General features: G+C 42.1%; 1 protein-coding gene across 1 annotated transcript; it reads right to left on the reverse strand.

The window, feature by feature from the left end:
• Positions 1–6,805: 6,805 nt before the first annotated feature.
• SRP9 (signal recognition particle 9) lies at positions 6,806–14,376 on the reverse strand. Its single transcript, XM_035111435.2, has 3 exons — positions 14,208–14,376; positions 13,448–13,516; positions 6,806–10,945 (listed from the first exon to the last, which is right to left on the reverse strand). Exons 1-3 carry the CDS (start codon positions 14,277–14,279, stop codon positions 10,826–10,828), a joined length of 261 nt encoding a protein of 86 aa, XP_034967326.1. The 5' UTR covers positions 14,280–14,376; the 3' UTR covers positions 6,806–10,825.
• Positions 14,377–27,095: the final 12,719 nt, after the last annotated feature.

The following is a 27,095-nucleotide window of genomic DNA, read 5'->3' on the forward strand; positions in this document are numbered from 1 at the left end:
TTATTATTATCTTTTGGCTCCCGCTTCTGGATTAGGACGCGCAACATGACAAATCCACCACTGCCCACACCAATTTGAAGCACGTGACCTCCCCCCCCCGAAATAATAATCCTGGGAACTGTAGAGTTTGACAGTTCTGTGAGGACTAAACTGCAGTCCCCAGGATTTATTAGGGGAAGTCATGTGCTTTAAATGCACTTTAAAGGTGTGCCGTGGGTGTGACCACATAGTGAAGCGATGTGTGCCTTAGGCTGTGTACACATTGGTGTTTACTCTTGAATCTGTAGAGTTGGAAGAGACCACGAGGATCAGCCAACCCCTGCATTGCAGGAACCTTTCACCTAACATGGGGCTCGAGCCCATGACTCTGAGATTAAGAGTCTCAAGATCTACCAATTGAGCTATCCCTCTGGATCCCACTGGTTTTTGAATTCATGTCCGCACATTAGCCATGGTGCAGAGCTATCCTGTAATTTAGAGAGAAATGCTGCTGTTGCATTTTCCCTCAAACCAGCTTCCATCTGAAAGGAAGAAATAAGCTGCGTTCACTTTGCAGTAAACTGAGGTGTGTATATTTGAAACAGCCATTGTGCATGCAAAGATGATAGCATATGTGCAGATGACAGTTTCATGTGTCAGAGTTGGGGTTGGGAATTCAGGGGCAAGGAAACCAAAGAGATAAAGCACATCAGTTGAAGATATCCACACACCCCTCTGGTGTGTACCTCAGCATGCAAACATGACTTGAAACACAGAGGGGAAATTGATGCATTTTAACCCAATAATGTGTTCAGAAATTGCTTTGCATAGGATTATTTTTCGTCCTGGAGGCTTAATACACTTCAGATGCCTCCCACCTCTATAAGGAAAGTTTGTCCTGCTCTTGCTAAAAAGGTAAAAGGTAAAGGGTCCCCTGACCATTAGGTCCAGTCGTGACCGACTCTGGGGTTGTGTGCTCATCTCGCATTATTGGCCGAGGGAGCCGACGTATAGCTTCCAGGTCATGTGGCCAGCATGACAAAGCCGCTTCTGGCAAACCAGAGCAGCACATGGAAATGCTGTTTACCTTCCTGCTGTAGCGGTTCCTATTTATCTACTTGCATTTTGACATGCTTTCGAACTGCTAGGTTGGCAGGAGCTGGGACCAAGCAACGGGAGCTCACCCCGTAGCGGGGATTCGAACCGCCGACCTTCTGATCGGCAAGCCCTAGGCTCAGTGGTTTAACCACAGCGCCACCTGGGTCCCAATTCAGATGCCTCCCACCTCTATAAGGAAAGTTTGTCCTGCTCTTGCTACATGTTATATAATAAAGGATAATGGTGACTGGAAGAACACAATGAGGGGAAGATTCAAAGGGCTATTAAAAATGGCATGTATGAAAGGGGATGGAGGAGTGTGAATTAGGTGGCTGTATGAATGTATAAAAGATGAAGTGAGAGGTCAAGTGGGAGAGGTCTGCTTTCTGATAAATCCACTGAGCTACAGCCTACAGGGCTCTCCCTTAACAGAGTTATGCATGTAATTTTTTCAGCATTGGAGCCCAGAGCATCCTCTTAAGCCCACACGAGGGGAAGTGAAAGAAAAGCAGAAACCTACACAGCTCCGAAGCTGGTTTGTGCAGGTCAAATGAAAGAACAGAAAATTCATTGTGCCAATTGTCCACTTTAAATTAGGCCTCTATTGGGTAGTTTTCAGAAATGGCAGACTGAAATGAACGCCCCCTTCAAATATATGGCTACGTACCAGTGTTCAGAGCCTGCTGGGCAAAAGCTCAACCTGGCAGAACATGGTTATTCTAGCATGCATATAAAACCCATTGCTGCTAGTGTTTATACTCATTCCATTCTCTGTAACAGCTAACAGTGGCTTTTTACTGAAAACACATACTGAGTTGTCGAAGAAATCATGTCAAATGAATTCTGGTATGCAGCAAGAAAATAAACACATAACCTCACTGGGGTTATGAAGTACAGAGGAGCTCTAGTCTCTCTGTGCAACAGTAGGGTTAAGCATATTTCATAGAGTCCAAGTATTTAATGACCCAAGTTTCCACAGCTTCAATTGTACCAGAACTAATCTTCATATGGTTTGTGTTAAGAGCACATTTTTCTTTGTACCTTTATATCCACTCCACTTGAACCACCCACATAATATAGTGAGAGACTATGGTTGTGCACACATTACCATTTACTCCGACTCCAGTGCACTCACACAGCTGTTTTTTTTTTAAAAAAAAAACAAGTACACATTAGCCACAATCCAAATGTATACTGTAGCATCTTGCAAAATACTGTTTTCCCTCAAAGCACTTCTCATCCAATTTGAAAACAAGCTGTGGTTAAACTGAGGTGTGTAAATTTTAGATCGCTGTTGCACATGCACAGATGACAGTGCATGCGCAGATGAACAGGAGTTTCGGAGGGTTGCAGACAGGGGGAAACAAACTGGGTAATGTGTGAGGAAACAAATAAGGTAGTTATGTAAGACACGACTTGAAACACAGCAGGGGGAAATGGCCTTGTTACATTTTAAACTGCTAAAGTGTATGTGCCCTATATACATGTTGCTAGGTGCCAGCAGTAATCACAATACAGTACCTTTTATTCCTTTGTGTTAAACGCTTTTTGAAATTACAGCATCATAATTAAATACAGTCCATCTATGGGAGAGTACATATCCCAACCTTCACACACATAAGCAACTTGCATGCTCCTAGACATTATGCTTAAGTCATCATCACCTATAATAAAAATAAAATAATAAAAATTTATTTATACATCACCCATCTGGCTGGGTTTCCCCAGCCACTCTAATCTAATCACAGTGACCTTTATACTAAATGCTAACAATGGTAAACATGGTGTCATACCAGCAAAAATATAGTGGATATGCTTAGGAGCACTCTTTAGTGCGTCTGCCAGATTTTGGCATGATAGTGCATACAGTACTTACGGTACTTGCCATCTTTTGGTAATGCCAAGCACTTCTCCCTCAATTTATTTGTGATTAGGGAAGGTTAGTGAAAAAGATAAGATGTTGACAATGATTATGACAAAAATAACAACAGTAGACCCTTGTTCTTCACCCTGATGTATTACATTTCTTTTTGCAGTGGAGTATTTCATATTAAGGTAAGGCAAATATAAAGTCAAGACACAAGTTCAATACATTAGTGATAAGTACACCTAACATGGTTATTTTGGATATCCATTCCACCCTATCTTTAGCAATGCAAGTCAGGTCACAATCTCTTATTCTGTCACCCGGCAGGAAGCAATGTATTCTTAGAAGAATACACTAGAGTGTGGTGTAGTGGTTAAGAGCAGTGGACTCGTAATCTGGTGAACTGGGTTCGATTCCCTCCTCCTCCACATGCAGCTGCTGGGTGACCTTGAGCTAGTCACACTTCCCTGGCGTCTCTCAGCCTCACTCACCTCACAGAGTGTTTGTTGTGGGGGAGGAAGGGAAAGGAGATTGTTATCCGCTTTTAGACTCCTTAGGGTAGTGATAAAGCGGGATATCAAATCCAAACTCTTCTTAGAAAACTCACCTTCAAAGTGTGAATTCCCAGTGCAGCACAATCTACACAGTAGCAAGCTTGGAGGATCCCAAAAACTTACAGAAGTACAAAAAAAGAATATTTGGGGTGAGCCCAAAGTAGCAGTGAGGATTGAGCATGTTCAATGGGCACATAATGCTGACTGCTAGAGGGTGGGATGGAATGGTGTATCCTAGAAAGGGGCAGTCAGCTTGCACCCTGAATTAGAACAGTTCACATCACAACATTTTGTTATATGCCTCACTTGTAATAAGCTAGTTTTATAATTATGGCTTCACTGCAGATCTTAAAGTTGGATAGAGGCAAAGTGCTACTATTATGTGAAGCTATACTGGTAGAAATATTTTGCAACCCTTAATAGAATTATTATCCCTTCAAAGTTCAAAGAACTTCTAGTAGCAAATTCCCTGTAATTTATTTATCACAGAATAAAACTGAGCACATTCAGCTATGTGCAGAATTCATAAATCAGTATCAATTGAGTGTTTTACAAATAAACTGACTTTAAAGGTAAAGGTACCCCTGACCAAAACAAAATAAAAACATTCCTTCCAGTAGCACCTTAGAGACCAACTAAGTTTGTCATTGGTATGAGCTTTCATGTGCATGCACACTTCTCATGCATGCACACGAAAGCTCATACCAATGACAAACTTAGTTGGTCTCTAAGGTGCTACTGGAAGGAGTTTTTTTATTTTGTTTTGACTACAGCAGACCAACACGGCTACCTACCTGTACCCGTTAGGTCCAGTCACGGACAACTCTGGAGTTGCGCACTCATCTCGCCATAGTGGTGCATGCTCTGGTTATCTCCCGCTTGGACTACTGCAATGCGCTGTACGTGGGGCTACCTTTGAAGGTGACCCGGAAACTACAACTAATCCAGAATGCGGCAGCTAGACTGGTGACTGGGAGCAGCCGCCGAGACCACATAACACCGGTCTTGAAAGATCTACATTGGCTCCCAGTACGTTTCCGAGCACAGTTCAAAGTGTTGGTGCTGACCTTTAAAGCCCTAAATGGCCTCGGTCCAGTATACCTGAAGGAGCGTCTCCACCCCCATCGTTCTGCCCGGACACTGAGGTCCAGTACCGAGGGCCTTCTGGTGGTTCCCTCGTTGCGAGAAGCCAAGTTGCAGGGAACCACGCAGAGGGCCTTCTCGGTGGAGGCGCCCGCCCTGTGTAACGCCCTCCCATCAGATGTCAAAGAGAAAAACAGCTACCAGATTTTTAGAAGACATCTGAAGGCAGCCCTGTTTAGGGAGGCTTTTACTGTTTAATAGATTCCTTTATTTCATTTTTCTGTTGGAAGCCGCCCAGAGTGGCTGGGGAAACCCATCCATATGGGCGGGGTATAAATAATATATTATTATTATTATTATTATTATTATTATTATTATTATTATTGGCTGAGGGAGCTGGTGTTTGTCTGCAGACAGCTTCCGGGTCATGTGGCTAGCATGACTAAGCCGCTTCTGGCAAACCAGAGCAGCACACGGAAACACCATTTACCCTCCCGCTGTAGCGGTCCCTATTTATCTACTTGCACTTTGACCTGCTTTCAAATTGCTAGGTGGGCAGGAGCTGGGACTGAACAATGGGAGCTCACCCCATCACGGGGATTTGAATCGCCGACCTCCTGATCAGCAAGCCCTAGGCTCTGTGAGCGCCACCCACATCTTTATCCCCCCCCCCCGCATACCCCAATAAATCCTTTACTTGTTTGGAAGTACAGTAAAGTTTCTTTTGGTGCACTGCATTTTCTAATCAATGGGACTGCAATGGAGCATATCTGATTTGTAAGGCGACTCAGCTGATTCACTCAAAAGTTGTAGCTCCTTTTTCACTACTTATACAATTTCTTACACTTGGCCCTTTCTAAATGTATCACACTAACACATCACTTACTCAAGAAAATGTAGATTTCATATAGTAAACATGTTGACTGTATTTATTTTTTAAAACAACAACTAGGTAAGCATTTATTCATGTATTCCCATTTTTTTCCTTAACCTGCAGGCATCGTTAGTGCAGAAAAACTAATCTGCTCCTCCCTTTTTCCCCAGGGTTCCTTATGTAAGCTTTTCACTACTTTCCTAGAATGCTTTCTGCATTCCCATAAAAATTAAAGACTTAGAATGCTTTTTGCAATCTATTGTTCAATGGTATTTCAATCCATAATAAGTACGGTACATAAGATTAGGCATTCATCTTTTTACACCCCATCCCAGATTTAGTTTAGGTGAGCAAACAAGATTTCACAAACTTCTAGGTATTATTCTATTTCATTTGTTTTCTTGGTATCCTGTGTATCTTTGTTAGACCACCTTTAGTTTGTTTTTTTCAGATCTCTCTCATCCACTCTGGCTTTATATAGTTAGATCCTGCATATTGATATTTCTGAAAAATATATAGTTATGTAAGGTGTGGATCTATGAGGGTGGTATCACCTTGTCCCTTGACAGATAAATATTTGATACAGAATTAGTACATACTGTGACAGTACACTGGAAGACTTAATTCAGTACAAACACTGAAGACAGGGTTTTTAAATTCTTTCAAAGGCATTTTAAGCATCTAGGAATAAAGCATTTCTTTTTTAAAAAAATTCATATTATGCCTCATACTGATCAATTGCCGAATGCTTTATGTTGCCTTTCTTTGCATGCCAACTTGACTACTCTTCCTGTTCACCTGTGGATGTACCAGCATGAAAAGTTTTAGGTGTGGTACGAGAGATAATTAGCCGTTAGCTAGCTCAGGGCAAAATTTGGTATACAAACATGATCATTCACTGGTGTCAGTTTTCCTTAGGTGAATTCTTCAAGGTAATTTCTTATCAGGATCAAACTACAGGGGAATCCCCACTTATACCAGGACGCCTCTGAGTGGGGATTCCTCCATTCTGCCCCCACCCCTGTTTAGGTGCTGAAAACAGTGCATGAGTCAGCAGGAGCCTGCAGTGCTGATCACATGAGAGTGGAGGGGTGGGAGGCTGTACTGCAATAAGTACTTCCTCATGCTTCGAAAACACACACACACACACACACACCTCTAGGACCTCTGAACTCTCCTTCCCGCATTCTGTAGGAAAACCATGTTTCAGCTTTTAAAAAAACTAATGGAATTTCTTAAAGTTGTACAATCAGTTTCCATGAATATGGCCAAGTCATCTAACAATATAAAAATAACATGTTAACAGTATGAGGCAGCGCATAAAACAAAACAAAACACAGATAAAATGTCACCGGGGGGGGGGGGGAATGGAATAGGAAAGTCAGTGAGGTTATTTCTAGCCTGGCTAGAATGTGGATTTTTAAGAAGAAAATAACACCCTAGCAGGCAATTTTTTAACTCTTCAGTGAGGCCTTCATAATCATTGATGGGCCAATATCTCAAGGCCTCCCTCCATTTGTATATTCATACCTGCTTTTGATTTTTGGAAGGGATGCTACTGTGGGTGTCAGGACGCCATTAAGAACACAGCACTAATATAGAGTCTACTGTTCTAAAAAATTCCAAGTGCCTGGTTTTGATATAAGATATGCTGAGTAAGTAAATCCCCTAATTATTCCGATATACAGTGGTACCTCGGGTTAAGAACTTAATTCGCTCTGGAGGTCTGTTCATAACCTGAAACTGTTAACCTGAGGTACCACTTTAGCTAATGGGGCCTCCTGCCGCCGCCCCGCACGATTTCTGTTCTCACCCTGAAGCAAAGTTCTTAACCCAAGGCACTATTTCTGGGTTAGTGGAGTCTGTAACTTGAAGCGTCTGTAACCCGAGGTACCACTGTATGTATGCCCTTTCAGGTCACAAGTAGACCCTGCTATCAATACTTTGCATTGTACCATCCTCACAAAGACATAGATTTAAAAAAAAAATCAGAGGGAGGAAAAATTAAGCCCAATTACATATTTCATAAGGTACGCTCTTGATTAGATGTGATAATACTGTATTGATGAACCACTTTTTAACTGCAGCATTACAGCAAGGATGACTCAGATGCTTTTAATAACTATCATTGCATCTAGCACATGGTAGCCTCATACAGAACTGAGAAAAGGAAGTGGAGCCAGTTACCAATTAGGATCCTGAAGAAAGTGAACAGCAGAGAACCAGCTAAACAAGCTCACTCTGTTATACGAAATGCAGTAGCAAGCTGCAATTATAATTGTGCTAAACACCCCCCCCCATGTGCCATCATAGCTACACGTTTATAGGATGCTAGTGGCTTTTGAGTGTGAAATGTGGTTGCCTAGTCCTCAGCATTCTCTATAGCTGAAATCCCAAACACAATTATCTGAAAAACAACAACCACCACAACACAACAACCACCACTAGTCAATGTCTGGCTAAACATAGGCATACATGAGATCAAGTAGAATAAATGAAAATTTAGAGAAACAAGAAAAACAAAACACAAGTAGCCATTTTCTAGGAAACACACCCACCTGTATGGTGCTACTAAGATTATATAATAGCAGAGCCTCTAGTATTTGAAGAATAAAAGAGCATTTTAATAAAAATAAGAGATCAGTCATTTACCATTCCTTGTCACTCAAACCTGAGGCTGAGAAGAATCCTTTGCATACTCAGTACTAGGCTTTTACAACCAAATCATTGGCTACGTTCCATCAGGGCAAGCCAAAAACCAGTGCATGTTGCTGCTCTTACTTAGTGTGAACAGCAGCAACAAACCATGATTTCCTAACCCAAATAAACCAGAATCAGGAAGCCAAGAACAAACACTGCTCATTCACAGTAAGATATAGCTTAGAGCACGGCCTTCTTCAACAAGGCATTAGGCAAAAGTCGAAATGCAACCCTTCACTAGAAAAGGTTTAACTATGTCATTTGGGTAATGTAATCTATCTGCCTATTCAGCTCCTTAGAACCTGTGTGTTTGGACTTAACACTAAAGTATGGTTTAATGTTTAAATGGCCAAGATATGTGCTTGGGCACAGATAGCTAGTCTGCTATTATGCTCAATTCCTGCTTTTGGGTTTCCCATAGGCATCTGGCTGGCCACTGTGAAAACAGGATGCTAGAATGGATGGCCTGATCCAGCAGGTTCTTTTTGTTATGAGAGCAGAAGGACCAAAGGATATTCCCATCTGCTTGCATGTACAGTGGAACCTCGGTTTATTAACACCTTGGCTTACGAATTTTCGGTTTACGAATGCCGCGGACCCATCTGGAACAGATAAATTCACTTTCTATTACTTTCAATGGGAAAGTTTGCTTCAGTTTATGAACGCTTCAGTTTATGAACAGACTTCCGGAACCAATTACACCCATGCTTCGGGTTAAGTACGCTTCAGGTTGAGTACTCCGCGGACCCGTCTGGAATGGATTAATCCACTTTCCATTACTTTCAAAGGGAAAGTGCGCTTCAGTTTATGAATGCTTCAGTTTAAGTACTCCGCAGACCGTCTGGAACAGATTAATCCACTTTCCATTACTTTCAATGGGAAAGTTCGCTTCAGTTTATGAACAGACTTCTGGAACCAATTGTGTTCATAAACCGAGGTACCACTGTATCTTATTCCATGCTCCAACTTTTCCCTCTTCCTCTCCTTTGCTCAGGCTTCACCCACCTCAGAGAGGGAAGGTAAGAAAATGTAGTCCATAACTCTCTGTGTACACAAGGCAAAGGTATGCCTTGCGCTCATTGTTCAAACTGGTGTTGCATGCACAGATAAGTAAACAGTCTGCATAGTTCAATTTTTTAATATCAGGGTTTGCACAAGCAAAAAATAATATAAAGGTAAAGGGGCCCCTGACCATCAGGTCCAGTCGTGTCCGAATCTAGGGTTGCGGCGCTCATCTCACTCTATAGGCCTAAAGTACTCTAAATGTGGACTACGACTAGGTTCACTATGTTGAAGAAATCAGGGAAAACAAGTGCTTTAGTAGGAAGAATATGGAAGGCAGCTGGCCTTTGAAATGGTTGCAGTATAATGCTGAAAAAAATAAGCAGACTCAAGAATGAACCTCTCTATAGCACGCAAACTGTAAAAGGTGAAAATGACTGGAGTTCAATCCCAATGAGAAGCACAGATTTTTATATTAATGCAATATAAATTATGGAGAAAGGCAACATTATAAGAGGCAGTGGTACTGGCAAGTACTTTATTTTGCTGATCTCATATCAGCACCTGAAGTGGCATCAGACAAATCACCATGCTGTATGAAGCATACTTGTGTGACCAACACCCCCCTTGTAATGGTTTCTATAACATATGAAGACAATATGAAAAGACTGCTTTCTCAGAGAAGAGGCATCATGAAAACAGTTATGATTTGACACTAAGTACGTACATACATACCTACAATTTATGTAGTAGCTAAGCTTTCCCTCTCTCGACTGCTGTATTTAACAATATGCAATACCACTCATATTGTAGCACCAATTTTAGTGTTTGGTGATTATGATACCTTTATAACAACAAAAACATTTAAAGCTTAAAAAGTGAAAGCAATGTGGTAAAGGACATTTAAAAAACTTGTACAGATGTTTTAGCTGCAACAAACCACATTGGGCAAGTCCAGAATAAGACAGTCCAAATAAAGTCCTGAATCTGTTGCTGTGAACACTTGCCTGCTATTTATTCCTTATCAAATTTTAGATAACTACTAAGTAATCAATATATATTGATGATTTTCAGGCCAGTATCAGTTTTTCAGATCCATAAAATGTTTATACACAGGCTTAGCTGTATTGCCAACTATTCATTTTGGCAATTTTAATCCATTTGGAAGATGCTATCGCTAACTCAATTCTATATCCATACATAAAGGCTTATTACACCCCTTATTACTAATTTCTACATTAGTAATTCATTGTTCTTCTCACTTTAGCCAACACAGCAACATAAAATTCATTAAGAACAAGCAAAAACTCCTCTATGATAGCATCTTGAAGTCCCCTCAAAGGAGGACACTTGCTCCCTCCCATGTATTTTTAAGCAGAGTGCTGAGATTTACAAAAGAAAATGTACAAATCTACCCTAACATATTTTAACCTTCAGTATTTCCAGCAGAGGATATACTCTTTTGCTCAAATTAAAAAAATAAATAGAGGCTTTCAAATGAAAGCATATAGTCTTCTCACCACTCTGAAGTGGAGCCTGAAAATCCTTATAAAACCCCCTTTACAATCCACTTTATGCCACACTTCTTCTGTCGAAAAATCTGCCCATATCCAACGATATTTTCCTCCTGTGAAATATGACTGGAGCATTCATTTTATTTCCAACTATTCAGTCTGTTTCCATGACAACACTGCGGGATTCTTTGGCTACCATGAGTCGCATTAGTTGACTGTGGAATTTCTCTATCTTCTTTACATCTTGAGCCTGGTCTGTCCTATAGAGCAGACACTGAAAGAAAAAAGGGTGGGGGAGATAATGATAGCTTTAATTTTGGTTTACCCAAGACACCAAGAAGATGCTTTTTAGAGAATATTGCACCAGAAATAAAAGATATTGTGCTATGTTGAACAACATTTGTTTTGAAATTTGTGCTACTGTATTTTGAGAACACACAACTTTTTCCACAGTCCAATTTTGGATTACAATGCATGGTACTCTAACGATAGAAAATACTTAAGTTGTTGCAAGGATGGTAATGTCAAACACAGTTACTCATCTGCACTGTTAGAAACACACTTCTCAACCAACACATGTGCAACCCAATGAAGTGCAGATTTACATAGAATAATGAGCCTTTCTCACAAGTAAGCTTGTAGAGAAGTTGTAGCCTAGGTATTAGATAGCGTATTATAGCTGAAATAGAGGATAAGGACACTAGACTTGGGGACACTAGACTTCTGTTAATGTAGCCTAGAATGGCATCATCATCATCATCATCATCATCATCATTATTATTATCACCACCACCACAGTGCTTTCAGGGAAGTTAAGAAAGCTGGCTAAGGTTAGCTACCCGAACCATGACTCCAACACTATTTACTGAGTGGAAGTAAAGATTAAATATAACTGTGTAGAATCTTTCTCCAGAAAACATACCTTTATTTTCATATTTACCCGAATTCCTAACCTTCAGATATGGGCCAATGAGCATGCAACATTTTAGAGGCATTCCTGACTCATGTTGGCAGGGGGAAAATATTTCCATTTCTCCCACAAGAGACTCATTTCACCAAAATTCTGTGTTCTGAAGTTCTGACCCATTTTTTATTAAAAGACAACACTTCTTTTAAAAGCAGGCTAACTATGCAGTGTGATGTCTTTCTATTCAGATGTAAGTTCTACAATATTTAGTGGTGCAGCTAACAAATTTATTTAGAAGCAGCTAACAAATTCTGAAAGGCTAAATTGGAATAGAACCAGTTTGCTAAATACAGCTTATGTTTAACTTGTGAACACAGCAGGTTCCGGAAAGGCTTCAAGAGGGATCAGCTATTATTGTTTCTAAAACAATATCCCAGGTCTTGGTTTTATACAGGTTCAAAAAGGACCTATTCAGCACATGTTTTGCAGGTACAATAAACATCACAATTTCATTTTATTCAATTCCTCTGAAACAAAGCAGATTCTCATTTCTGTTCAGTTCTTCAACAACAACAACAGCTTGGTGCTGCGCACAATGATATATTTCAAAGGAGTGGCATAATAGCTAGCCTGCTAGCCAGGATAGCAAGTACCAGATGATTGGGTCAAACAGAAATAGCCATCACCTTGATTTGTGAGTTTCAGACACATCTGGCTTGCCACTGTTAGAAAGTAAAAGCTGGACTACATGGGACATACAAAGGATTTTTCATATGGCCTCCAATAAAAAGCTAATGAAGAACTAGAACTGGCCATCCTATGGACCATAACGCCTAAACGTTTTAGCATTCGAGTAAACTCAGAGATTTACAAAGAGCTTTACATTTGCATACCCTCCAACTCCCGGTAAGAAAATCCGGGATCAGCAGCGGCGCGACACCGGAAGTCGCTTCTACGCATGTCCAGACATGTGTAGAAGCGACTTCCGGTGCCGCTCTGCCCGATTTCTGGTGCCCAGACATGGGCAGAGCGGCACCCGAAATTGGTTCTGCACAAGTCCAAGGGAAACGGGTTTAAATATGGGGGTTTCCCGCGAAAAATGGGAGACCTGGCAGCTATGCATTTGTCCACACAGGAATTACATTTGTCCACTACTGTTAAAGTCATTTCTAATTATGTGCTGAAGCTTTAGTATTTTTTTAAAAAAAGTATGTTGTTGAGCCTGAGATTAAATATTTCACTATTTCCAAACTTTCAAGTGCAATGCTTTTTTTCTGAAAGCTTTATGCCCCACCTAGTGTGGTGTAGTGGTTAGAGGGTCAGACGAGGATCAGGGTTCAAATCCCCACTCAGCCATGAAGCTCAATAGGTGACCTCAGGCAAGTCATCTCACCATTTTCCTGTTTAGCAACCTTCAAGATTACTCCCACCCCCTACATACAAGGGATGATGCAAACCAGAAGAAAATAATCTCAAGATAGGGAGTGAGATTTTGCATAGACTAATGAGGGAACTAGTAAAGTACCACCTGTTTCGCTGCAAAAACCACCACATGCTGTTTTCAGCTGAATATATTAGAGATTATTCATCCAAATCAGACATCCCCAAACTTTGGCCCTCCAGATGTTTTGGGCTACAACTCCCATGATCCCTAGCTAACAGAACCAGTGGTCGGGGAAGATGGGAATTGTAGTCCAAAACATCTGGAGGGCCAAAGTTTGGGGATGCCTGATCCAAATAATTTAGTTTGGGGATCCTTTATGGCCCAGAGGGCCAGATCTTTATCTCCGCACCCCCACAGGTCAATTTTGGCAGATGCCCCCCACATTTCCCAGCCTGCCCAAATCAATAAATTGCAGTTTTACTTACAACTACATCATCTGTTACTTTAATGCACAGATTACCATCACAGTGCCGATATTTCAGTACCACACGCACCTGAAATGAAAGAAGCAACATTTTATGGGTGAATAAATGGCTGAGAACTTCACACTCAAAAGCACGGAAGCATAGTTCTTTAGTCCAGATGTGAAAATAACTGCAGGGATTAGTAGCCCTTTCATTCCTTTTACTAACCCACTTGCCAGAAAACACTTACCTTAGGAGTCATTTGATTCCTAAAAAGGAATGCACACCAATTAATCACACATTTCCCTGTCTGCTCATAATACCTTCTCAAATCTAGACCAGCTTGTCGAACTGGAAGAATGTGACTTGGCAAAGTTTACATGAATGCTTACAACGCCATCTTATGCCATGGAAACGACTACCCGAGGGATATTTTCCTACAGCCATTTAAATGCTTCTTTTCCCCAAACCCGGGGTGAGAGCCATTCTGGTCGTGGAGAAAACCTAGCAAAAGAGTTTCACGAACGAATTCGAAGAAAAGAACCTTAAAAATAAACCATATGAAGACTTTCAGGATTACAACTACGGCACAACTCGAGATCTGTACGTTTTAGTCAAACTGGCGCGCCTATAATAGACGTAAATCAAAGCTAGGAGCTATTAGGTATCGCAAGATCCTGGAGGACCTTGTTGGCAAGACATCCGACCAGACACTCCCGCCCCCCCCTCCCGCAGCCTCTTCAGCAAAAGCCTGCGAGCCTCCTCGCTTCTCCCAAATTACCTTCATGGGGTCGGACATGTAGAGTTTCTCGGCCGCGCGGGTGAACTCCTCCCAGGTCTGATAGTGCGGCATGGCGGCTCCACTTCCCCTCGGACCGAGAATGTACAGCTCAGCGGTCTGCAGAGTGAGCAGCAAGATGGCTCGCCCAGGCGGGCCGGATTCAAGCAACGGACATCACCATTGGCTTGAGGGTCTGCGCGCGCACCAATAGCGAGCCGTGTTGTTCAGAAGTTGCTTTCTCCTCCCTTCCCACCCACCCACAACCGCCTCTTCCTGCGCCAAAGGGAACTCCCGGGACGGAATGCTGCCATAGAGAGGAGCAGAGCGGCTTCCGGAGCTTTGGCCAGCGAGGAGCTGAACTCACAGCGCCCCTCAATGGCCGGTAAGGTGTTCGCAAGTCTTGCCTCTGAAGCCGTTCAAAGACGGCGCTCTTTTTTGCCAAGGAGGGAGGGCGGCCGTTGGTCTCTGCTCGGACAATTCAGAAAGGGGTGCAAAGGGCGAGTAAGAATCCCGTTTTTCTTACCTTCGCTCAGTATTCCCCCCCCCCAAACAATTCTCGTAACTGTAGTTCCACCTCAAGCTACAATTCCCAGCACCGTTATCAAAATACATTTTCCAAGATTCTTTGGGGGAAACCATGCACTTCAAATATGCTTTAAATGTATGGCTTTGGATGTGACGGTAGCAAACTAGCAGTGCTGCATCTTACAGAATGGTCTTTCATGTAATGTGGGGCTTGATATAGTATTGAAGTAAAATTTAAGCTGGTTCCTATGAACCCAGAGAAATGGATCCTGACCCAGGGAGAGCCCAAGGATCCAGGCAAGCAGGCACGATGTTGCCGCTGGCCGTAGAATGACAGAGACCAAACTAAGGCTGTCAAAAGCAAAGTACAGTTTATTAAAGAATAAAAAAAACTGTTGCAACAGGGTCCTTCCTCTCACGCAGGAGAACAAGGAAGGAACCCCAAACAAAGGTGTCTTGCCCTTAAAAAGAAATTTGAAATTGGTTTCAGCCCACCCCCCAGAAGCATCATCCATATGTCACAGAAGGGGTGTAGCCCAAGACCCCTCTCCCTAGATTCATCATAGGTACATCATGAAAGGGGAGGTCTGGTGGCAGTAATCTGAGCAGTCTGGACCCTGCCCCCTGCCCCCAAAACCTAATCAACAAAAAAGAGAGATATTTACATTTCCCTGTTTCCCAGCCAAGTTAATCACACCCTTTTGTCTGGCACCCAGGTATCAGGATGCCAGGGATTATCACTTTAATTCCTGAGACAATGAGAAGGTTCCCCCCACCCCCCTTCTTCCTTGCTGCTTCAGACATGTTTCTGTACATTCATGTACATGTTTTATGAACAATTATTATATATATATATATGACCTCAAAATTCTTATAACAATATAAAAGGGACAGGTAACTAATGTCATCTAATTCTTAGTACTGTAGCCTTATTGTTAAAGAGAATCTTGCAGTAGGTTTGGAGAAGTTGTTGGTTGTGCACAGGGGTGGGGTGGGTGGGTGGAGGGAGAAAGCTGAAAAAGGTAGACATTTTGGGAAGAGGGACACACTCTGAAGTGAAGATGCTTTTATGCTGCTCAGCTTATTAAAACTAGCAAAGAGACAAGAGAATTACTCCGTTGGGTTGTGAAAAAGAAATTGTTTTCTTTTCCCCTGGCTAGAAGATTTAAGCAAGAACTTACATGACCATCTACAGAGGAGAAACATTTTGTTCTAAAAATGTCTTATTATGCCGCTGAATTTGAGATGTTCTAGATCCAGCCACATCTATTTCAAAGCAAGGGCTTGAGTTAGAAGAGGCACTGTAGTTTAGCCAATAGCTGAAATGAAAGCTGCTTGCTTCAGCAAGAGGCTGAAGGTGAGACAAATTTTAGAGATCCTAGCTTTCCTAAAGTCCGTAAAAGCTAGTTAAAATTTATTGGAACAATAGGAAAAATGTTCAAGCTTTTCAGATTAAAACAAAATGTGAATTCATAGATGGGCAATTGTTGCTCCATAATTAAAAATATAGCAACGTTGTTTCTGCCCATGCTTAAAAAAAAACTTATTTGATTGCCATCATATAGCAAGCAAGAATAGCAGCCTTCTATTATCTGCCTTAGGGGAGATGTACTTAATACACCCTGAAGTTCCTGATCTGAATTACAATGGAATCTGCTGTTTTAGATTAGCCAAAATGAGCAAGCCTCAGTGGTGTATGGCCAAGTAAACAAGAAGCAAAGCACCCCACAGAATAGCTCAGCAAACCAGAAGTTGAATTCTGCAGAGTAGCAGCTCTGGACTCTCCAGCTAGCAGCAGAATAAGCAAAATAAGAAAGTGCAAGCCATGTGTTTATTGGCTGCAAAATGATGGCATGTGGATCAAAGGGTTGCAGGAATTGTGGGAGAAGGTGTGCCCTTATTGTTTTTTTCAGCCTTCTAGGGTTGTTGCTTGTGTTTGGGTGAAGAATGCTACCCAACTGTGCTGCTAATACTTAATAATAGATTGTTAGTGTGGGCCAGTTTTTGTGGTGCTGTGTATTCTATTAAGATTATTAAATGATGTGCAATAAAATATACTCTTAATTTTAAAATATCCAGGTCAAACTATAGATTACACAGAAAATAGTGTAATGAAAGCCCATTAAAGAGCAATCCTCTTAATTGTTCCCCCACCCCGCCAACAGTTCCCTGAACTGATGGAGTTTTGTTTGAGCACCAGGCTAGCTGAATCTGGGCCATTACAATGAGAAACACTTAAAATCCACAAAGCAACACACTATCCCAGTAGCAGAAAACTTAAGCAGCACCACTAAGCAAACAGCATCATTAGTCCATCAACTGCATGGGGAAAGGGACATTTTTATCAGGTGCCAAATAATGTCAAAGAAGCATCAAAGTGAACCACGGTAGAGAGGGTCACATAAATGGGGAGTGAGAGCGGAAAAGGCCCTCTCCCTTGTCATTGTCCTCTGAGTCCCCCTCAAAGGAGGGAGCCAGAGATGAAGATCTAACAGTAGGTTCATCTCAGGACAGAAGAGGCATTCCTTGCGGCCTGCTCTTTCTTCTATTTCTCACAGGGCAGGTAGAAATAATGGCCCATGGTTTGAGAGCCCAGCCCTCATTTGAGTTGATGTTCATTTGTGTAGTTTCGCCCCCTCAGTGGTGCCATCACAATGAAACCTTGGCCAGTTTCAAAAGCAGCATCCTTTGTAATGTGTAGTTATACAGTGGAACCTCGGTTTATGAACACCTCGGTTTATGAATTTTCGGTTTATGAACGCTGCAGACCCATCTGGAACGGATTAATTCATTTTCCATTACTTTCAATGGGAAAGTTTGCTTCAGTTTATGAACGCTTCAGTTTATGAACAGACTTCCGGAACCAATTACACCCATGCTTCAGTTTATGAACGCTTCAGTTTAAGTACTCCGCGGACCCGTCTGGAACGGATTAATCCACTTTCCATTACTTTCAATGGGAAAGTTTGCTTCAGTTTATGAACGCTTACTCCGCAGACCGTCTGGAACGGATTAATTCATTTTCCATTACTTTCAATGGGAAAATTTGCTTCAGTTTATGAACGCTTCAGTTTATGAACAGACTTCCGGAACCAATTGTGTTCATAAACCGAGGTACCACTGTAATGTGATTATAATTGTTGCTATAATGCCTCTAAGCCTGAGCAGCTGCTGTTTACACTTGTTATTGCTCAGACATATATTATGTATCTTACCTTTGGCTCTTTTTTTCTGCCTGCTCACCCTTCTGCCAGGCAATTAGATGCAATTACACATTATGAGAGAAATACATTTGTCTCACAGTGCTAACATGGGCGCTGGAGGCAACATTTGCAGGGAGAACTGGTGAGGGAGCAGGGGGTGCTTAACCCTTCCCCTGCCGGCTGATTCTTCCCTGCAAACATTACAGTTTCATCAATCCGTATCCAAACAGATTATTGGATCGGAAGAAGCCACTTACGTGTTGAGAGAGAGAATGCATCACCAAAAAGGAAGATCAAAGGGGACTCAGATTTGCATAAAATTGGCATTTTAGAACTAATTATTATACTAATACAATACATCTCATCCTAGTTGAGGAGACAAGCCAGGTGTGTACCTGCTCAGTCAGGTGCTAACTGTTGATGGGCAACTGATTTATTTTTTTAAGCATTTTTTTTCCTGACGAGAAAGGCTTCCAGAGAGGTTTTACAAATGTCATTGCTAAGGCACTGGTATCTTGTAAGACTGCAGCTTTCCATTCTTATCATTCTTTACTTTGAAACTGGACAGCCCTTCAGACAGAAGTTGCTTTCAAACAGAGGAGTGTGCTCTGAAAAATAGGGCATGCGGCCACCCAGCCAGAAGGAAGATTGGCTGGGGAAGAGGACTTTGCAGCTGAGGTGCAATAGTTATTAGAATCTCTAAGGAGGCTACCTTCCTACACTTGATATTTCCTTCCTTGTGCGTGTTTATGAGAACTCCTGTTTGCTGAGGTAATATATAATTATTGTTAGGGCTTTTTTCAGCTGGAACTTGCTGGAACCCGATTCCGACAACTCTCAGGCGGGCACCATTGTCGTTCTAAGAGAATGAGGGAGGTGTTCATGGTGAGTTCCAGAAAAATAGCACTGGTTATTGTGATCCTGACAGTGGTGCAAGTTATACCACCAATATTTTTACATTGCAGAATAGCAGGGGTAGAGTTCCTATGGCCATCCAACTGTTGTGGGGCTCCAAATCCCATCAGCCCTAGCCAGCGTGGCCAGTGGTCAGGCATGATGGGAATTGTAGTCCAGCAACATCTGGGGTATGTGTGTCACAGGTTCCCACCCCTGCTGAGCAGTGTAGTTTGGCCCTGGCCCAGCTCCATATTTGAGGGGGCACTAGATAAGAGTGCCCCAGGGTGATACCCCTTTTATGTTTATAGGCCTTCTCTGGTGGACGACAGCCGGCAGGCAGCAGCAAGGAGTGTTTTGAAGTGAGGAGTATCTGGCTGAAATGGCAAGTTCTTTCAGCTTCAGGAGAAACATAGCTTGTTTTTAATAGGCTGGATTTTATTTTATTTTGTTTTAACTATGTGCAAGTATTTCCTGCTTTTCTAAAAGCTCTGCCATATTTATACTTTTGTGGGGGTCTGGTATTGGCATAGCTGCCAAGTATCCCGCTTTCACCGGAAACCCCCCTTTTTTCCTACGTTTCCCGGCGGTCTCCCGTATAGGTTTTTATCCCGTTATTCTCCCTTAAATCTGCTTCTGCCGGCGGCCATTTTTTCTGGTGCCACTTTGCCCTTCTATAGGTACCAGAAAATGGCAGCACTGGCACCGGAAGTCGCTTCTACGCGTGTCCAGTCATGCGTAGAAGCGACTTCCGGCGCTGGCGCCGCCATTTTCTGGTGCCCATAGAAGGGCAAAGCGCCACCGGAAGTTGCGTCTATACAACTTCCGGTGTCGCGGGCTGCCAATCCCGGATTTTTCCGTCCAGGATTTGGCAGGTATGGGTATTGGGTGTACAGTATATGTGCCTGTCACATCCTCCCTGCTCCACTCCTAAAAGCATGAATTTATGTCGCCTGGTATGGCTTAGTTTCAAAATGAGAGATGTTGTCTGAAAGTCACGTTCCTTCTTTCTTAAATAGAAGGCATTCCCTCTGTCTATGAGTGCCTACAGAGCAGTTGATGTTTCTCAAGGAGGAAAGCAGGGCACACTGACATTTTTAATATCACTCTTTTCTTCATGGATGCTGTAGAAAATCCTGCTTTGGGGAAGGCACCAGTCCTACCACTTAAAAAAAGATACTAGCTACTAATGCCTCACAGTTGTGCTTAATATTTATGAAATCCCAGCTGACTTATCTGGGCTTTGGCATTTAAAAAAATATCGGTGACAAAGCACATTGTAAAAATATTTGCATCAGTGAGAAAGGTTAGCTTCCTCCCCCATCCTTTTCACATCAGCTTTATTAACAACTGAGTAAAAACTGCATATAGCTCCACCACTGTCATAAAGCAAAGCAACACATTTTTCTCCTGTGATTTCCATCTCAGGTTGTGTGACAATATCACAGCCATTTAGGTCCTCTCACAGGAGAGGAGAAACAGGTGTTGGGCCTTTGATCAAAAGCAAGTTTTTAAACCCTTTGGGGTTGATTCTGCTCTTGTATTTATATACACTTAGATGCTCTCCTATACCATCTATATTATCACCTATAAAATCTGCCTAGCTAAAGCTGCTGCATCAACTGCAGCGGTTTCTGGACCAGGATAGCCTGGCCTCAGTGACCCATGTTTTAGCATCACTTCAGATTTATTACTTTTAGTTTTCCTTGAAGACCGCCTGTAAATTACTGAGATGAAAGAGCAAGCATGGCTGAAAGCATCTCCACCTTAGTTAGAACTAGGATATCTCCTATCAAGCATCTATTTCCTAGCTATCTTATTTTTCCTAAACTCCAAGTCTCTGTGTGATTATATCCAGGGTAAAGTGTGCTGCTCCAAAAGGGATTCAGTATTAAGTTTAACTTCTGCAGAACATTTTAACTCCAAATGCCAACACTTAAGAGGTCATACAAAGGTGTTTTCATGTTCCTATTTGCCTCATACCACACATATGGTATGGTGATTCCTTATGTAAACTTATTCTGGTTATATTTCAGCTACCTTTGCGCTGCAAGAGAAGGAAACAGTACCTACACATGCCTATAGAAAAGTGTCATTGATTATATTCCCAGGTAAGAAGGTACAGGATTGTAGCTTTAGAACACAAATTTGTTGTTTAGTTGTTTCCGACTCTTCGTGACCCCATGGACCATAGCATGCCAGACACTCCTATCTTCCACTGCCTCCCGCAGTTTGGTCAAACTCATGTTTGTAGCTTCGAGAACACTGTCCAGCCATCTCGTCCTCTGTCGTCCCCTTCTCCTTGTGCCCTCCATCTTTCCCAACATCAGGGTCTTTTCCAGGGAGTCTTCTCTTCTCATGAGGTGGCCAAAGTATTGTACCCTCAGCTTCAGGATCTGTCCTTCCAGTGAGCACTCGGGGCTGATTTCCTTCAGAATGGATAGGTTTGATCTTCTTGCAGTCCATGGAACTCTCAAGAGTCTCCTCCAGCACCAAAATTCAAAAGCATCAATTTTTCGGCGATCAGCCTTCTTTATGGTCCAGCTCTCACTTCCATACGTCACTACAGGGAAAACCATAGCTTTAACTATACGGACCTTTGTTGGCAAGGTGATGTCTCTGCTTTTTAAGATGTTGTCTAGGTTTGTCATTGCTTTTTTCCCAAGAAGCAGGCGTCTTTTAATTTCGTGACTGCTGTCACCATCTGCAGTGATCAAGGAGCCCAGGAAAGTAAAATCTCTCACTGCCTCCATTTCTTCCCCTTCTATTTGCCAGGAGGTGATGGGACCAGTGGCCATGATCTTAGTTTTTTTGATGTTGAGCTTCAGACCATATTTTGCGCTCTCCTCTTTCACCCTCATTAAAAGTTTCTTTAATTCCTCCTCACTTTCTGCCATCAAGGTTGTGTCATCTGCTTATCTGAGGTTGTTGATATTTCTTCCGGCAATCTTAATTCTGGCTTGGGATTTATCTAGTCCAGCCTTTCGCATGATGAATTCTGCATATAAGTTAAATAAGCAGGGAGACAATATACAACCTTGTCGTACTCCTTTCCCAATTTTGAACCAATCAGTTGTTCCATATCCAGTTCTAACTGTAGCTTCTTGTACCACATAGAGATTTCTCAGGAGACAGATGAGGTGATCAGGCACTCCCATTTCTTTAAGAACTTGTCATAGTTTGCTGTGGTCGACACAGTCAAAGGCTTTTGCATAGTCGATGAAGCAGAAATATATGTCTTTCTGGAACTCTCTAGCTTTCTCCATAATCCAGCGCATGTTTGCAATTTGGTCTCTGGTTCCTCTGCCCCTTCGAAATCCAGCTTGCACTTCTGGGAGTTCTTGGTCCACATACTGCTGAAGCCTGCCTTGTAGAATTTTGAGCATAACCTTGCTAGCATGTGAAATGAGTGCAATTGTGCGGTAGTTGGAGCATTCTTTGGTGCTGTCCTTCTTTGGGATTGGGATGTAGACTGATCTTCTCCAATCCTCTGGCCATTGCTGAGTTTTCCAAACTTGCTGGCATATTGAGTGTAGCACCTTAACAGCATCTTTTAAAATTTTAAATAGTTCAGCTGGAATATCATCACTTCCACTGGCCTTGTTATTAGCAGTGCTTTCTAAGGCCCATTTGACTTCACTCTCCAAGATGTCTGGCTCAAGGTCATCAACCACACTACCTGGGGTGTACGAGACCTCCATATCTTTCTGGTATAATTCCTCTGTGTATTCTTGCCACCTCTTCTTCATGTCTTCTGCTTCTGTTAGGTCCTTACCACTTTTGTCCTTTATTATGGTAATCTTTGTACGAAATGTTCCTTTCATATCTCTGGTTTTCCCCATTCTATTGTTTTCCTCTATTTCTTTGCATTGCTTGTTTAATAAGGCTCTCTTGTCTCTCCTTGCTATATTTTGAAAATCTGCATTCAGTTTCCTGTATCTTTCACTATCTCCCTCGCATTTTGCTTCCCTCCTCTCCCCCGCTATTTGTAAGGCCTTGTTGGACAGCCAATTTGCTTTCTTGCATTTCCTTTTTCTTGGGATGGTTTTCGTTGCTGCCTCCTGTATAATGCTACGAGCCTCCATCCATAGTTCTTCAGGCACTCTGTCCACCAAATCTAAATCCTTAAACCTGTTCCTCACTTCCACTGTGTATTCATAAGGGATTTGATTTAGATTGTATCTTACTGGCCCAGTGGTTTTTCCTATTTTCTTCAGTTTAAGCTGGAATTTTGGTATAAGAAGCCGATGATCTGAGTCACAGTCAGCTCCAGGTCTTGTTTTTGCTGACTGTATAGAGCTTCTCCATCTTTGGCTGCAGAGAATATAATCAGTCTGATTTCTATGCTGCCCATCTGGTGATATCCATGTGTAGAGTCGTCTCTTGTGTTGTTGGAAAAGAGTGTTTGTGATGACCAGCTTGTTCTCTTGACAGAACTCTATTAGCCTTTGCCCTGCTTCATTTTGAACTCCAAGGCCTAGTATAACTTAGAGAAGTTATGTTTTGACCAAATGTAATCCACCTGGAGAAGGAACCGGCAAGCCACTCAAGTATCCCTGCCAAGAAAACTCCATGGACAAAGACAACAGGCATATAAAAGTCATGACGCTGGAAGATGAGCCCCTCAGGTTGGAAGGCATCCAACATGCTACTGAGGAAGAGCGGAGGACAAGTACAAGTAGATTCAGAGCTGTTGAAGCGGCTGGGCCAAAGCCGAAAGGTCGCTCAGTTGCGGATATGCCTGGAAGCGAAAGGAAAGTCCAATGCTGTAAAGAAAAATATTGCATAGGAACCTGGAATGTAAGAACCATGAAGGAAGGTAAGCTGGATGTGGTCAAAAATGAGATGGCAAGAATAAATATTGACATCCTGGGCATCAGTGAACTAAAATGGAAGGGAATGGGTGAATTCAGTTCGGATGACTATCATATCTACTACTGTGGGCAAGAATCCCGTAGAAGAAATGGAGTGGCCCTCATAGTCAACAAAAGAGTGGCAAAAGCTGTACTGGGATGCAATCTCAAAAATGATAGAATGATCTCGATACGAATCCAAGGCAGACCTTTTAACATCACAGTAATCCAAGTTTATGCACCAACTACCGGTGCTGAAGAAACTGAAATTGACCAATTCTATGAAGACTTACAACACCTTCTAGAAATGACACCAAAGAAGGATGTTCTTCTCATTATAGGGGATTGGAATGCTAAAGTAGGGAATCAAGAGATTAAAGGAACAACTGGCAAGTTTGGCCTTGGAGTTCAAAATGAAGCAGGACACAAATAATCTGCATTTAAATGTATGTGGTCAGGGTAATGTGGTAGCAATATATGTCCCAGTTAGAAAGAATGGTTGAAATGATATTTCAGGTATCCCGGTCCCAAGCTGTATAGGGTTTTATATGCCAAAACTAGTACCTTGAATTTAGACTGGTAGCTAATATTAGGCTGTGCAGTGTTTGGCTTTAATTTACGATGATGTTTTAGGAATACAGTGTTGTATTCCCACAACTCAGTGAGTGTGGATCTGGGTCCTTGGCAGAAAGATCGTGTGGCAATTACTACTTTCTCATCCTTCCCCTGCCCTACAGTTTCATGCAGACGGATCCTATGCCTTTTTACTCAGAAGTAAGTCTCACTGTGTTCAGTCGGGCCTACACCCTTGTACAGGATACATACCCTTGCAAGACTTTGCCTGAGTACAGCTGCGCAGTTCAAGTCTCTTGCAGTAGGGCAATCTGGAAATACTGAAACTGTGCCAATACAGGAGCATCTATGCATAATCTTATTTATTTTGAGCTCTCTTTGGCAGGAGATAGAATTACTCTCTTTAAAAAGTTATAATTGCATAAACAGACCAGCTCCTGCTGAAAGCCAGTGAATGTTTAACATTAGGGAGGTTTTGTGCCTTAAAAAAAAAAATCTCTTTCTGAACTTGTTATTGCAGAGAAATTAAATATTCAAAGCCTTGGGTGGGAAGCGTGTGTGAAGAGAATCCTTCACAAAACTCATGCATTATGTATATGGGAGGGGATTCCCTCTTTCTGAATATGTATTTCAGATTCTGGCAATTGGCTAAGTAAAATCACTTCTTTCCATGGTAGTATTTATAACTTCTCTTGGAGAGAGAGAGAGAGAGAGAGAGAGAGAGAGAGAGAGAGAGAGAGAGAGAGAGAAACTCCCTCAAGATGCCAGTGGGGGGGGGGAGTACTAGCTTTTACAGAAATTAGGCTCAGTCTTCTGTCATCCTGAATATTTCCAGAAACCTGTGAGTTTAGAAACAAAGATCTCCTAGGGTCACTCTTCAATACTGGGGTGAGGGTAAGCAGTTAGGAAGTGTGAAAGACTGCCCTGCAGGTAGCAAAGTTTCCAGTACAGTGTCATCTAATTATTTTCCCTTCCAAAACTTTAGCAGTTTTAGGAAATTGTGTCATCTGTGGTCCTTCAGGAATGCAGAAGGGAGTTTAAAAAGTCTCTCCTGAAGGATTCTCCTCAACAACTCAAAGAAGGCGACAGCATTCAGTCCTGAGTTGACAACATGAACCCATTTTAAGGTTTTGGAATGTACAGTGATATGTCATTGAGAGACTAGTTACATTTCCATGAATCGCCTTCTTTAGATGAAATGCCAAATTATAACACCTTGTTGTTTCTCTGTTTCCTTAAACTTACATTCATTTGCATAAGTCTGCCTCTCATGAGATCGCATATGGACAGTATCTTATGCTTCTTCCGTTTCTTTGTAGTTAAAGATGGCTTGTCATAGATGCCTTACTGTAGCTGCCCTTTCTTCTTGGCTGGAGTTTTCTGCTGGGAAATCTGAAACAATAAATTGCAGGCTTGTGAACCAGGTCTCCAGCTAGCTCTTGGGCTAAAGGTTGTGCAAAACAGCACTTCTGCTTCCTTATATGATAACCAGTTGATACTGATGTCTTAGGTCCCTTCCATAACATACATTTAACAGGTAGGTAGCCATGTTGGTCTGCTGTAGTCAAAACAAAATAAAAAAATTCCTTCCAGTAGCACCTTAGAGACCAACTAAGTTTGTCATTGGTATGAGCTTTCGTGTGCACGCACACTTCTTCAGCTGAGGAAGTGTGTACTTATGCACACAAAAGCTCATACTAATGACAAACTTAGTTGGTCTCTAAGGTGCTACTGGGAGGAATTTTTATACATTTAACACACTGTTTTGCTGTTACCCACCCCCAGGAATCCCAGGAACTGTAAAGTACTGGGAATTGTAGCTCCATGAGCGATCTCCTAACAACTATATACTATGGTTCCCAGAATGCTTTAAACATACGATGCGAATGTGACCTTTGTGCTCCCCAGCTCCCCAGCTGATAATAGATTTGAAGCATCTTAAGCGAGGAGCATCCCCTTAATATCCCTGAACTTTTAACATTTGTTAACCAAGGCTGGATCTAGACACTTCAAACAAGCGTTTCAGTTAAACGTGCTGTAAATTTAAACAGGGGAAACTGGTAGAGAAAAATGAGAGTCCACATCGCCATCTGGTGGCATAATGTTATATCGCATATACAACACATATAAATTGCTTTTTCTTTACCAATCTAGCTGAGTCCCAAGCTGTTCTCCATTTTCCCGCATAATGATTGTAAAACAACAACAAGAACATAAGAATGCTGGCATACCCCGCCCGTTGGTCTGAATCTTTTGCTTTTACTTATTAAAAGCAAGGATTACGGAGAGACCGCTAACCAGCATCGCATTTGCCAACAAACATGAACACACAGTTTCTGTGAACTAAACTCCCTGCGGAGGTGTGATGGATCATGAGGTTTCCATTTTTTGGAAGACTGCTGCTTCTCATTATCAAATCTCTGTGATCTCCAGTTTTCTGGAGATCTCTCTAGGGTAGTGTATAATGCTCTTCCTCCATTTCTATTGAGACAAACAGCTGTTTTACGGAGGACAAGCTCCTCCTGGAAGAGGAGCGTTAATTTGCTTTGCTGGGGATGACTGCTGGTGGAAGACTGACATCCCCCTCCCCCTTTAACTAGAAAACAAATCCCAAAAATGCAATAATCTGCATAACATTCCCATGTTGTTTTCTTCTAAGAAACTGTGGCAGTTCCTCTTATGCAGTGCAAATGTATCACCAAACACCAAACCAAAGCAGGGAGTCCAGAGCTTGAATCAATATTCCATTTTTTGTTGCTGGAGCACAAGCAATAACCAAACTGGTCCCCTAGGGAACCATGCAGCTCTGAAATCTGCTGCCACAAGTGGTGGCGATAGCT

Source organism: Zootoca vivipara, chromosome 3 (genome assembly GCF_963506605.1).
Source record: "Zootoca vivipara chromosome 3, rZooViv1.1, whole genome shotgun sequence".
Lineage (NCBI taxonomy): Eukaryota > Metazoa > Chordata > Lepidosauria > Squamata > Lacertidae > Zootoca > Zootoca vivipara.

Coding starts and splice junctions, on each gene's coding strand:
- SRP9 (XM_035111435.2), bottom strand. CDS start 14,279: ATGCCGCACTATCAGACCTGGGAGGAGTTCACCCGCGCGGCCGAGAAA. Junction 13,517..14,207: donor ACATGTCCGACCCCATGAAG/GTAATTTGGGAG, acceptor CTTTCATTTCAG/GTGCGTGTGGTACTGAAATA. Junction 10,946..13,447: donor AAGTAACAGATGATGTAGTT/GTAAGTAAAACT, acceptor TTTTTCTTTCAG/TGTCTGCTCTATAGGACAGA.